This window comes from Alexandromys fortis, unplaced genomic scaffold (assembly GCF_014885135.2).
Source record: "Alexandromys fortis isolate MF-2015 unplaced genomic scaffold, M_Fortis_MF-2015_v1.1 scaffold_73, whole genome shotgun sequence".
In the NCBI taxonomy this organism is placed as follows: Eukaryota; Metazoa; Chordata; class Mammalia; order Rodentia; family Cricetidae; genus Alexandromys; species Alexandromys fortis.
In genome coordinates, this window is record NW_026067959.1 from 8,793,551 (window position 1) to 8,807,681 (window position 14,131).

A 14,131-nucleotide genomic window follows, 5' to 3' on the forward strand; every position below is an offset into this window, starting at 1 on the left:
CTCCACAGCCACAAGCTGCCTGCCATCCAAGAGCAAGTGAGGGCTGAGGGCAAGCCTGCCGGGGAAGAGCAGGAGCAAGTCTGCAGGGTGGGCAATGGCTCAGTTTAGCCTCTGAACAGGCTCTGATTGGCTAGGTATATATCAAAATGGAGTGAAAAAGTAAGGCTCAATGAAGGGAGAGCCTGCTGAACCTGAAAGAGGAGTAGTTTGCAGTTTAGCTGGTGGTCCCATCCCCCTTACTGTCAGTTTAGCTGGTGGTCCCATCCCCTTTGCTGTCACAGCCATGGTAAGGAATCAGAGATTCAGCTGTCTGGAGGGCAGCAACCCATTAACTGTTGTTACATAAATGTGTATGCATATATATCCCTAAATAAACGCAGCCTAGGTAGTCTGTATAATGTTACTTATGTGTGTGTTTTCTGGGCTGACTGTGGTTTGAGGTAACCAATTGTTCTGCTCTTCCCCGGGGAAGACTTGTTTCTCTGACTCTCAGCACTCCTTAGTTGCCTGTGATTCTGTATGTAGTGTTGAGGCCTCCTAGCCTTCCCTTTTCTTACCCAGGCATGGCCCCTTTCCCTATCTGCCTGCCTCCCAGGGAGTCTACCTCCTTATCTCTCAGAACTCTTAACATAGAAGGCAGGAAAGAGGAGACAAGAACAAAAGGGAAGGAGACTAGTGGACAGGAGTGATAATGTCCATTAGCTGAGTGGAGAAATGCCCTCCCTTTATAGCCGCTCTCTGAGCTCCTTCCCTTTTCTGGTCTCGGCAAAAGTTTCTGTCTACAGTCCTCCCAACAACCCCACTAAAGTCAGCCCCTCCCAAATCAAATATATCATCCTGCTTATTTCCTTAACAGCATTTATCAGTATCTGTCCAGTGTGTTTCCTTGTGGTCAGTCCCCTCCAGTGAACAAGCTGCATAGTTAATCTGAAGCTATACTGTAACCTGGCGCAACAAAAGTATCCAGTGTGTGTTGTAGGAATGAATTGCTGCCTTCAGCAAGTAGGCTTCCAGGAAGCCTAGACTGTATGGCACACAGACCAACCATACTGCCGGAAGGGCCATGTCCCTAATTCTAAAGCAGTACAAATGAAAGTTCAGGTTGACGATTTTTCAGCGTGTGACCAGGAGTTGGCTTGGTAGTGAAGATCCCAACTGTCATGAATATTGCTAGTCTTGCTTTCCATCCTGATACTTGTTTTGAGGAAGTAAGAGGTAAAGGCTGTCTCTCCCGGCATCTTTGGGCTGGTTCACGCCAGATGTTTCCTTGTGCTAAGACAGCACCTGCCTCAGCAAGGCAGTCAGAGTATATATAGTCACCATTTCAGAAGGGCGATTTGAGTCCAGTCGGTATTGCTCTTTTGTTTCCAACAGGTTAGTCATGATTGTTCTTGCGCTGTCCTAGGACCAGCCTCAGCCGCCGCCCCCAGTGTCTAGCAAATCCCCAAGGGGGCGGTGGAGCACTGCGGTGAGTCAGGTCTGAGACCTTCCAGGCTTTGCTAGCCCTGCGGCATCCACTGAAGGAAGTTAGAAACTTCTGTGCCTTTGAGACCCAGACCCATTGTCCATTGAGCGTCCTGCACCAGGTGAGGTGACTTTTCCGTCCCGGCTGCACACTTCCACTTGGGTGCATCGAAGTGGGTGATTCGACGCCCGCTAAGCCAAGAAGCCGACGAGACGTTTTCCACATCTCTCCCGGGTTTTGGAGGCGTGTAGAACCCACGGCATCAACCCGATTAACCTGCGAGCGCCAGGAGCCGCTCCGAGAGGAGCCTGCATCCCGGCGTCCGCAGGGAGCCAGAGGACTCGGCCGCTCCGGCCGGCGCCTGCGTCTCTATGGTGCGGCCGAGGGGCGGAGCGCTGTTGGCTCGCCCGCCGACTGTGAAGTGAGCTGGGTATGGCTGAGCTGCACCAGGCCGGGCGGGGAGGGACGGGGAGAGGGCGCAGCTTTCAAAGGGAGGCCAGAGCGGGATGGAGCCGGAGCCGAGGCAGTGCGGGGTCGGGGCTGCGGGCTGGGAGGGCGGGCTCCCTGTCTCCGCGAGCCGCACACCTACCTCCTCCTCCCCCTCTCGCCCTCCGGATCGCGTGGATGTTGCTTTCCTGGGCTCCGCGCTTTTCCCAGTCCGAGCAGGGAGCCCGTGGGCGTCCGGGCAGAAGAGCCCACTGCCACCCTTACTTCTGTGGAAGAGTTCTGAGTTAGCTAAGCCTCCAAGTACTAAGACTTCCTGCCCCCGTTTGACATTCTAAAACTTACTAGATCACACGGACCCCGAAAAGGATGACTTCAGGAATTTGCTGAGATCAGAAACATGTTGGAACGCACACTTGTGTATTCTATTTGTAGTCGTTACAAGAGCTAAGTATTTTACGTGCAAAGAGAGATCAGAGGGCCTGAGATAGATAAGTCACGGTAAAGTAAACAAGATTTGTGTTCATTTCCTTTATTAATTACCAGCATTAGAGTTGTCATCTGCTTTTGGTATTTTAGCACTTAAGAGTTTAACTGTGTTAACTATTACAGCAACTATAGTTTAGTGACGAGAGCATTATTTGTAAAGCCTAATAAAGGCAGTTTGAGGCAGGGCATGTTTTTGTTTCTTTGTTTATTGTGATGACTTTGTTTGGTTGTTTGGTTTTTGAGACACGGTCTCACTATGTCCTCCGTGTTGGTCTTGGAATCCCTGAACTCAAGTGATCTTTCTGCTTCAGCCTCCTGAGTGCTGGGGCTACAGACCTAACAACCCCAGCTCTTGGTTTTGTACTTTTCCGCCAAGGTTAGGGAGAGGGAGGAAATGAAAAAGAAACTGACAGTTACGTTGGGAATGTCTTACTTATTTGTACAGAAATGTATGATTGGTAACAAAAAAAATCCTCACATTCTACTTTAAAAGACCAGCTAATATGTGGGAAACTAAGGGAAGGGAGATGACCATTTTGCTTGCTGGGAAGTCCCCACAGTTGGTGACATTTGCTATAATGAGGGTGAAATGAGACAAACTTAGGCCATTATAAAAATGGTTTCTAAAAGTCACAGAAAAATTAGATGGTTGGCTCTTATGGTAGAGAAGTCACCCCAAATACCACCTCTATGAATACTGAGTTTATCAGCTGAGAACCGGTGTGTACCTAGTGTTGCCGACCTTTCTGAGGTCCTGGGTCCAATCCTTTTTGATATACATACCAATTAACATTAATAAAACATTGTGTAATATCAGAAATATAATTTGTAGTATACCAAAAGCATTTTTCCACTTTTTACATGGATACTAATGCTGGGTCTCCAGGCTTGTGCAACAAATACATTTTCTCACTGAGCCATAAATCTGAAGTGTTCTCATATTAAGGATGACATAACAGATGTTTATTTTCTTCTTTTTTTCAAAGACAGAGTATCCCTGGCTAGCCTCAAACTATGTAGACCAGGCTGGCTTCAAACTCATAGAGGTTCACCTGCTTTGACCTCCCAAGTGCTGGGATTAAAGGCATGTGCCACCAACACACAGCTGAAATGTTTTTTCTTTTTAATCCCAGTATGTGTTTGTCTCTTTAAGACAGAGCTCTTAAAATTCAGGGTTGTTGCCAAGGTGCCATAACTTAGCTGTGTTTGGAATCTTATAGTTGTGATTGTTTCCTTAGAGCTCTGTGTTACTCCATAGTAACACTCTTAAAGTGAATGAGACCCATTTCTCGTTCTTTGGCAAATAACTTTATTATTGAGACAGGATCTCTCTCTGTAGCCATAGCTAGCCTAGACCTTTCTATGTAGATCAGGCTGGCCTTGAACTCACAAAGATCCACTTGCCTCTACCTCCCAAGCACTGAGATTACCGGCATGCACTAACACACTCATCACTGCAAATAAAGAGAGAGAGGGAGAGAGAGATTAAGAAAAGAAAAAAATGGAAGGATTTTCTCTTTGAGGGAATTATTTTATCTTTCAGTGCCCAATTTTTTTGTTCTTTTCTTTCTCCCAGGGCCTTGGGAAAACTTGAAGTGTTCCTGTTTTACTAGCCTTGTCTTTGGAAGCATCCATCTTCTATGCATTGCTTCTATTGATTTGAATTAGGTGATCTGTTTATTCTTCTCTATAATCTCGGGTTTTTTTTCCCACCAAAAAGCTGCTAATTTTAAAACCAATGTACTAACTTTATCTTACATCTTTGTTGCAATATAATTGATATGTAATTAAATCTAAATAGTTAAAGTACACAATCCAGCATATTTTGACACATGTATGAAACTATCACAAGAAGCTGACTGTAAGAATCATTCGAGAGCTTTTCCTTGCTTTTCAGCCCTTCCTGCAACCCCCCATCCAGTCAGCCACTGATCTGCTTTTTCTCAATATCAGTTAGTTTGCATTTTTCTGAAATTTTCCTAGATTCCCTTTAAAAATATGCCTAAGTGAAAATGTCAACCATACAGAAAAATAGAAGACAGTGTGAGGAGCTGTAGTCTCTTTGTCCATACAAGAGGTTGGTTAAGAGCCCTGGCTGCTGCTCTTGCAGGGAACCCAGGTTCAATTCCTGGCACCCATATAGCAGCTCACAGGTCTGTGAGGGATCCCATAACCCTCTTCTGAGCTCTGCAAGTACCACATGCAGATGGCGCACATTCACAACGCAGGCAAGTACCCACACAAGTAAAACAGGAAATGGAAAACCAGATGTGATGTGGCGTTGAAACATTTGACAGACGGATTATTTCAGTACCCTGTGCCAGGTTAGAATGCAGTGCAAATTTATGCTTGCCTTTTCACACAAGCTGAAATTCCAGGGTTTGTTGCTGTTATTCCAGGCCATAGATAAAGGGGGTGTTTGCTGGGGAGATGTCAGATGTTAGAAGTAAAGGGTGTGCTGTAGAAACTAGGGCACCTTTGAAAATCTTCCACGTGGAGCCAAGGACTTGATGTCTTCATTATCAGCTTTTTGTCTTTGTGTACTTTGAGATTTTTTTTTTTTTAAGACAAGGTCTCTTGGGCTGGAGAGATGACTCAGCGGTTAAGAGCACTGACTGCTCTTCCAGAAATCCGGGTTCAATTCCCAACACCCATATGGCAGCTCACAACTATCTGTAATTCCAGCTCCAGGGGACCCGACACCCACCCATGACAAAACGCATAAAGTAAAAATAAATAAATTTTAAAAAAGAGACAAGGGCTCTCCGTGTAGATCAGGCTGGTCCAGAACTCACAGGGACCCTTCTGTCCCTGCTTGCAGAATGCTGGGATGAAGGGCTTCTCTAGGACTTTCTTGTCCTCAGCTGTTTTGTGTCTTGGAGCCTGTAGCCTTCAAGAGTACCATTCCACATCAGTTTTGCATAGGAAAAGGAAGCTGGTGGGCTTCGCTTGGGCAACTGTTACCACACTACCTTAGAGGCAGAGAAGGGAACTCTAATTCTACAGCTCTGGAGTTTAGGTACCGTGGGGACAGGTAGTTTTTTGTTGTTGTTTTAAAAAAAGATGAGCCAGCTCTCCAGTCCTGAAAGCAGACCTTTTTTTTTTTTCTTCAAAAATATAGAAGCAGTTGGTGGGTTTACAGATACAATGAATGCCCGCTGCCATACCATACACATTCCGACAGAAGTATTTAAATGCCTAGCAGGAATCAGTAACATACAGTGGGCTTTCTGAAGTTCTCCTTGCTACCACATAAACTGTTTTTTTTTCCTTCAAAACAGACTTACAGTGTTTGACCATACAGCCCATCGTATACCACGTAAGGGATGCTAATTTTTCCAATTTGGTTTTATAATTACGACTGATGTTGCTTGCTTGGATATTGTGTGGCAGATTATAATCTTTTTAATGTTTGTCTTTGGTTTCTGCTTCAGGATGCCAGGGATGACGACAAGCGTAGACTGTTGGTCCCTGATGGCTGTTGCTGTATACTGACACAGTTTATGATGGCGTCTAAAGTTGAAAAGACTCAGGCTTTACAGCAGTGTTTCAGCACCGAGTCTCTCATCTCCAGCCTCGGTCTGGGCATCTTTTGCCTAGTAGCTGATAGACTTCTCCGGTTTTCCGTAATTCACCAAAACGATTGGCTTCGCGCCCTCTCAGATAACATAGTACACGGCGTGATTGGCATGTGGTCATGGGCAGTCGTCATTGGAATCAAGAAGAAGGCTGACTTTGGAGAGGTTCTTTTAGCTGGGTTTTTAGCCTCTGTTATTGATATCGACCATTTTCTTCTCGCTAGATCCCTGTCTTTAAAGGTAAGACATCGACGTAGTTTTCTTTAATGTCTTTAGTACGGCCACGCTGTCTTCCTGACCATCATAGGCTAGAGAAAATGTCTGTCTTTAAAATAGGAAAGCTAACTTATTCGACTGTTTTGAGTATCTACTATTTCCCTAAGGATGCCCACAGACATGTTCCTAATTGGATTTGCTGTCACAAAGTTCCATATAGACATAAAGTAAGAACTCTTAGCCTATTAACTGTACTGAGAAGCTCAGTGCTGGCTCACAGAGAATACATTAGCAAGCTCAAAGGAACGGCTTTCATTCCTAGTGTTCCTAGGTCAGTGTTCTTTTTTCCTTTCCCCTCTTACTCTTTATGTCTTCCCGTTTGTGTGCATCTCCTATGTGCGCCATTAACAGATATTATATTTTCTAACTATCAAAAGATTTGCCTGCCTTTGTGTATGCATGTGATGTGCAAACATCTCAGAAAAGAAGTGTAGATCCAAAGCAAGGATTTTGCCTTGTGAGCCACTGGCCTGGGAGGTTACCTGGCCCACCCAGGAGGTGTTCAGTAAATACTTGCTGAGGGGTGAATGAAGCCTCACTTCCTCCTGCCTGTCACATACAAAGTGTGCGGCAGGGTCACCTGACTCTGATGCTCAGTCGGCAAGGAGGGATGATTGCTGATTCAAGATAAATTTTAGCTTTTTGCCCTGTATGTGAAGGCCACAAAGGTAAAAGATCTATTCCCTCAGCTTTAGCATAGGGAATAATAAAATAATAACTTGAAATAATCTTTCAGTGTTAGTAGTAAATTCTGAAAGAATCCATGGCTTTTATGAAACAGTTATAATAAAAAAATATTCTTCCTTTTCCCTGCTTTAATGAAGGAATATTTTGTTGTTGTTGTTGTTGCTGCTGCTGTGTGTGTGTGTGTGTGTGTGTGTGTGTGTGTGTGTGTATACTCTTAGATGTCTCAAGAAGTTCTTTAGAAACACAAATTATAGAACAGGACGGGATGAGGCGAGGAAGAGCCACAGGTTCAGGAGTAAGGTTGGACAGAAGGAGAAACTATTAATGCCAACAGCACTGGAGTTGACAGCTCATCTCTGCTTCAGAAGAGCTGGTGAAAAGGAATTGTATTCTCAACACAATAACCGATAACTGTTGAAGTCTTACCTATTCCACTTACTCTGTAACAATCAGCGCACATTATATGCTTGTAGGAACTGTCATGTTGTCCTTCTTAAACATGTGCAAATACCATTTGTCAATTAGAAGCTTTAAATAGGGCTGGAGAGATGGCTCAGTGGTCAGGAGCACCCATTGCTCTCCCCAAGGACCTGGTTCAGTTTCCAGTCCCCGTGAGGCAGCCCACAACTGCCTGTAACTCCAGCTCCAGGGAATTCAGTGACCTCTCTGGCCACAAGGTCAACTGCATGCTTATACATATACCTACACACAGATACACATATGGAAAATTTAACAACCTCAGGGAGAAAACAACTTTAAAATAGGGCTGGTAAGATGTCTCAGCAAGTAAACATATACATAAATAAATAGGAGTGTTTTTAGTTTTAAATATTACTTAAATCCCAACTACACAAATCTTATACTTAGGATATAAATTATGTTTGTAGCTTTTTAAACACTGGGAAGCTTGTAAAATTAATACAATATTCCTTTTATGAAAAAGATTATATATACAGTGTTCTGTTTGCATGTTGGCCTGCACACGTGAAGAGAGCTTCAGATCTCATTATAAATGGTTACAAGCTGCCATGTGGTTGCTGGGAATTGAACTCAGGACCTCTGGAAGAGCAGGCAGTGCTCTTAACCACTGAGCCACCTCTCCAGCCCCAATTCCACATTCCTAAGACCTCCATTTTATTGTTGATGCAAAGGATATGGTGGTCATGCTTTCGTCATCTCATATATTTTTAAGTTAAAAATTTAGCCTTAGTGTAGAACAGCATAGAGTGAGAAGAGAACACCGGCCTGGAAACCGTGTGTCCAGTGCTTCTGCAGAGTTATGTTTTCTGTCGTTTCCAGTTGACGCTGGTCGTGTTAAAATAGTAAGGCGCAGCTGTGAGATTTTGCAAAGAAGGAAATGATGCTAGCTGCTACTTCTCACTGCAGGCCGCTTTGACGCTTCCAAGAAGACCTTTCCTCCACTGTTCCACCGTGATACCCGTGGCAGTTGTGAGCCTGAAGCTGGCCATGCACCTTTTCAGGCTCCGGGACTCGTGGTGCTTCCTCCCGTGGATGCTCTTCATTTCCTGGGCTTCGCACCACATCCGAGATGGAATTCGTCACGGCCTGTGGATATGCCCATTTGGGAAAACTTCTCCTTTGCCCTTCTGGCTTTATGTGACAACCACATTATCCTTACCACACCTGTGCTCATTCCTTATGTATTTAACAGGGACCAGACAAACGATATCTTCAAAACATGGGATGCGTGTTGATGTCTGAGATGACCATTTGCCTCTAAGGAAAGGCAATAGCTCAGATGACGATGATGAAAGACAGACAGTGTTCAACTGAAATTTTGCTTTTGTTTTTGAGACAGGGTTTCTCTGTACAGTGCTGGCTGCCTTGGAACTCCTCCCTCTGTAGACCAGGCCAGCCTCAAATTCAGAGATCCACCTGCTTCTGCCTCCTGAGTGTTGGGATTAAAGGCGTGGGCCATCACTGCCAGGCCTCAAGTGAAAATTTTAAAACACAGTTAGGTACTTTATTTAGTTTTTACAATTCTCCGGCCCTCTTGCTCGGGAGGCAGGCTCAGTACTTGCCCTTCCCTCTTACGCGACCATCTAGTGCAGTATTGGGGTTGTCCTTATTTCATACTCTGTTGTTATATTGCTGCTGCTTTGTCTGACATTACTGGTTTTGTCAAGTTGATTGATACCTACTGAGCTGTCTGGAAGTCTGTCTTCAAAACCAGTCCATTTCCTAATAAAAATCAAAGTTTTGGATGGCTAACTTATAAAGAGCTCACATAATATGATATTTGAATTCACATTTTCCTGGGACACCGAAACAGTGAAGTGGACAAAATAAATAAGGTCATGATAAGATGTCTATTGAGCACTAAACAATCATTTCACATATGTTGACCCTGACTGAAGTAATAACTTTAAATGTTTGTGGACAGTAATTATTGGCAAATATCTAACTAAAATAATAAAATTAAATCTAAGTTACAATTTCAGAAATCAATTTAGGAAGTAATTATTCTCACATTGCCTATAATTACATTCACTGAAATTATTGGGGGGGGGGGTTAGTATCTTTGCCCAGGAATCTCATGTTAGCATTTTCACTAACTAAATATTTAGAAAATATTTATAACAAAGAGCTTTGACAAAACCATACACGGATCACCACTGAACTTACATAAAAACAGAACTGAGCAATGGTGCCATCTGAGATGCAGATTCGTGACGGCCACTAAAATTGCAATAGTTGTGTGATCGTGACAAACTAGTCTAAAATGTTGTTCAAATGATTTTTTTTTAAAATCTTCTCCTTACTGAGAACGAAAGGATTTTTCAAAATAAAATAGTTTTTGGAAATCTTGCTTTTTCTTTTGCTCTTCCGGGTTCGACTGTTAAGATGATGAACTTTCCTAGAGAAGGAAGTGCATCCCTGTAAACTTACATCTGTGGTTTGCTATGACCGTGGTCTTAACATGCTGCCCCAGAGACGCCTCTCTTTCTTTGTGACACATGGGATTCCTATTTCCTTCAGATTCTTTTTAATTTGTGATTTGCAATGCTAGCAATTGTGTGCCCTAGTCTCTGAGGAAACGTGGGTGACTTAGAACATGATGTCATATCCTAACCAGGCTTCTGCCTTTATAGAGTTCTGTACATTGTAGAAGGGTTCATGATCTTTGGAGAGTATTTTTCTTATTGTTAAATTCTTTGCAACCTGTTACTTTATACAGCCTAGCTCTTAGGTACTATTACCTTTCAAATGTTGAAATAGGAGCGGCGGCGGGGTTGCGTCCCCAACACCCCGGCCGCTTGGCTAGCTCATGCCCGAAATAACAACACACAAACTGTATTCATTTAAGAACTGCTTGGCCCATAAACTCTAACCCTTACAGGCTAATTCTCGCACCTGGACTAGCCCATTTCTAATGATGTTTGTAAGCACCCCAAGGTGCGCTTACCGGGAAGATTCTAGCCTCCATCCATCGTGGGTTGCAGCTGCCTGGGAGAGCTGAGCATGGCGTCTCTGCTCCAGCAGAGCTGTCGGGCCTCTCTGGGAGCAGAGCAGAGTCTGACCTCACTTCCTCTTCCGCCCAGAATTCTATTCTGTTTACTCCTCCCATCTATGTTTCAAGCCATGAGGCCAAGCAGCTGGTTTATTATAACTTAACCAATGAAATCAACAGATTGATTTATGACACTCCCACATCATTCAAAAGCAACTGTCAATTTGGTTGATATGATAGTTAAGTATTATATAAAGAATAAGTTTAATTAAATTTATTTTAAACATCTGGCTTAAATTCATGAAAATTAAGTCTATATAACATGGAAATTTTTCTAAATTGTAATTGTAAAATTCTTTGTATTTTTCTCTCTTTTCATATTAAGCATAAGAACATAGCAAGCTCCAGGACAGCCAGGACTACATAGAGAGAACTTGTTTCAAAAAAAAAAAAAAAAAAACAGCAACAAAAAAGAGACCTTGCTTTAAAATGTCACCTTAGGGGTCATCTCACTTTCTATTGTTAGAAAGAAAATTCACTTTTGCCATCATTCCTTCCTTAAATAATAAAGTTTTGGGATGGTTTACCACAGTTTACCTCCGAGCTCAGAAATGTCCCTTCTTTAATGAGTGTTGTTTGTGGCTCTGACCTCTAAGACACTAACAACCTGCAGCCACCCCTCCATACCGCCACTCTGTTCTTGGCCCTACTGACAATGGATGTTTGTCAGCGCACCATTGTTTGAGGGCTGAGTTCATCTTGTTGGCCTGCATCTCCTCCATCCTCTTCACGTCTTCTCTCCTCACTGGTCCCTCCGCCCAGGCTTCTCTGGAGCTCGTGAAGCTTCAGGGAAACGCCGCCACTGCAGCATCCACTCATCCCCTCATCTTGGCAACTGGCTCCAGGTCAGTTTTCAGACAGGACCTGATGAAAACTCTGACCCACAGAATGACTAGAAGAGAGAAGGCAGCACAGAACACAGACATGCCCAACTCTTAACGGTTGGTGTTCTCCAGGGCCAGGGTGTTTTCATCCAGGCCCATGTACATCTGTGAGAGGATATACTAACACACACACACACACACACACACACACACACACACACACACACACACACACACGATCTCTCCATGTACCCCAACCCAGGCTGGACTGGAAAAGCAACTACTCCTACCTCAGCCTCTGGGTGCTGGAATAATGAGCTTGCAAAGCCATGCCTGGCTTAGACATACTTTTTATACTGGGAATTTCAGTTGATAGACTTTGTCTCCTAAAGCTACAAAACAATGACTAAAGTCATTCAGTCCTGCGCCCTCCCTTCAAATCAGACAAGCCCAGTGATAGTTGATCCTACTTTTACACGAGTTTAAAGAATAATCTGAGTGCTCGATGCCTTTTATATCCTATTATAAATGAAGTGGCACTTTATTCCATATTATTCATACATATAAGATCTGAATATACAAAGTCTGATTTATAACAGAGCTATAAGGTTCGCTGGGACCTTGCAAAATTTTATGGCAACTGGGCAAACACTGGAATGATAAAGTGATACTCAAGCTTCTGGGTATGAAGTTCTGTAAAAGCCTTTAGGTATGACTGTGTGGTACTTTACTGTGATGGCCTTTTAAGTGTGAATAATTATGTAAGTCGTGGTGCATAGTAAATTCTCCCTCAAAGGGAAACTCGTCAGCCTACCAATATTTAATATAATTGCATCTACAATCAGGTGATAAAATGGAAATACTATAAGCAGTCTGCCCACAAATTAAAAATCAGCAACGTCTTCCAACTTGGTGGTTGGTGCTAGGGTCTCTCGTTGGTGGCTGGGTTAAAGACCTGGCTGTGGGGTTCAGCTGCAGAGGGCAAACACCTGAGAACTGTGCCAGGGTCTTCTCTGAAGACACAGCAGGGGCTCCCTGGGAATGTGCAGAACTGAACACCCTTGTGTGTACCGCACTGATGAGCAGTGTCCTTTGTTTCGTATGTGTGCTCTCTCTGGATGTCAGTGTGCATGAATGGAGAGCAGAGAGAAGGGACCGCCTAGGACTGTCCTGGATGTGACAGGTTTCACAGTGAAACACGTGCTGAACTTGATTCTGACGTGGCAAGAGGTGGATATGAATGTAGATTTAAACTACATTTAGAAATACTGTGTGGTTGGGATACTTTTTACTTCTCAGTGACACCGGGAAGGGCTTATCTCAAATACTGTATTACATTACAGAAATAACCATCTAAAGGGAAATCCCAAGACATTCAATATAGTTAGATAAGAATGCAAAGTTAAAAGGTAGTTTCTGAATCCCTCCTAGTAGTTTTCTGAAAGACTAGAGATTCTCGCTATTGGTGGCAGCTGCAGAGACCTCCCCATCATTGCCAGAGGAAACGTGCTACTAGATTTAAAAGTACAAGCCTTCTGGGTAGAGACCCAGAAGTTCCAGGTCTAGGGAGTTAGTTCCAGGGCTACACACATAAGCACAGAGGAAAGGGGGCAGTTAGTGACCTGAGAGGGCAAAAACCAAGCAGGAGCCTACATAACAGTTGTGGACTAGATGATCACTAACCTAAGTTAGTATGCAAACCTTAAACTAAAATGCCTACACATTTGAATAGTGAGCCAGATCAATACAGCCTATGCAAAATGTCTGTCTTAAGTCTTTAAAAATTAAAACAATCAGTAAGACAGTATGCTGTCATTTTTGTAAAGCTTGCCTGGTGTGCATGTGTGTGTGGAGTTAGTAGGTCACATGGGCCATGAGGAATGTCTACGTTTATGATGCTTAACAATAAACAAGTATGCTTCTATATTCTATTTTCAGTAAAGGCGTTTCCATTTCCTGCCATAAGTACAATTTCAGGCTATGGATGTTTGACCTGACCCCACCACCTGACTGCCCAAACTCAGACACTGGTGTCCCAGTGGGAAGACAGCTTTGATCAGCTCTTGTTCACCATTGGGTTCAATGCCTCTGCGTGCACATACTTCTTTCTCTATTATTTAAATATACCATTTCATCAGACACTAGCAATATCCCAAGGTGCCCCAAGGCAGGAAGTTCATGACAATTTTATTAATCTGATAAATTCCCTTATTATTATCATTTATTTTCATATACAGAAAGATAAAACTTGAAGACCAGGCAAGGAGGCATGTGCCTTTAATCCCAGCACTTGGTAGACAGAGGCAGATGGATCTCTGTGAGTTCAAGGCCAGCCTCTTTGACATAGTTCCAGGCCAATTTCAAGATAAAACTTGAAATAGTTAGAGATTTCCATCCTATTCTGTTGGAGGTGTGGCTGCTTCTTCACACAGAAGGAAAGACTACACGTGTATTTATTTGAGGCCCCAGCACAGAATTTAGGCAGCAGAACTCCAACTTAGCAGATCTAATTTCAAATGACACTTGTTTCTGAAACCAGGACAGAAAAGAGGAACAAAGACCCCCTGCTAGTGAGTGAACTATGACAGCGTTCTTTTTTTTTTTTTTGTCTTTCGAGACAGGGTTTCTCTGTGGCTTTGGAGCCTGTCCTGGAACTAGCTCTGTAGACCAGGCAGGTCTCGAACTCACAGAGATCCACCTGCCTCTGCCTCCCGAGTGCTGGGATTAAAGGCGTGCGCCACCATCGCCCGGCTTACAGCGTTCTTTAAAAGGATATTTCTCCTAATAATCAACTTACACAGGTAAACTACACTTCAGATAATGCAAGGCCTTGTCA

General features: G+C 43.5%; 1 protein-coding gene across 3 annotated transcripts; it reads left to right on the forward strand.

Annotated features, from left to right (window-relative positions):
• The first annotated feature begins 1,680 nt into the window (after positions 1-1,680).
• Positions 1,681-10,145, forward strand: Tmem267 (transmembrane protein 267). Of its 3 annotated transcripts, XM_050152761.1 has the most exons (4): positions 3,975-4,066; positions 5,680-5,717; positions 5,833-6,216; positions 8,326-10,145. In XM_050152761.1, the coding sequence occupies exons 3-4, from the start codon at positions 5,902-5,904 to the stop codon at positions 8,659-8,661; spliced, it is 651 nt and encodes a 216-aa protein (XP_050008718.1). In that variant the 5' UTR covers positions 3,975-4,066; positions 5,680-5,717; positions 5,833-5,901; the 3' UTR covers positions 8,662-10,145. The 3 variants fall into 3 exon arrangements, with proteins under 3 accessions (XP_050008720.1, XP_050008718.1, XP_050008719.1); XM_050152763.1 differs by lacking the exons at positions 3,975-4,066; positions 5,680-5,717 and adding an exon at positions 1,681-1,895; XM_050152762.1 differs by lacking the exon at positions 3,975-4,066 and having other exon boundaries at positions 5,666-5,717.
• The last annotated feature ends 3,986 nt before the right edge of the window (positions 10,146-14,131 follow it).

Excerpts from the sequence above, each read along its gene's own strand:
- Tmem267 (XM_050152763.1), top strand. The coding sequence starts at position 5,902 with ATGATGGCGTCTAAAGTTGAAAAGACTCAGGCTTTACAGCAGTGTTTC. Across the intron at positions 6,217-8,325 it reads CTAGATCCCTGTCTTTAAAG|GCCGCTTTGACGCTTCCAAG; the intron begins GTAAGACATCGA and ends TTCTCACTGCAG.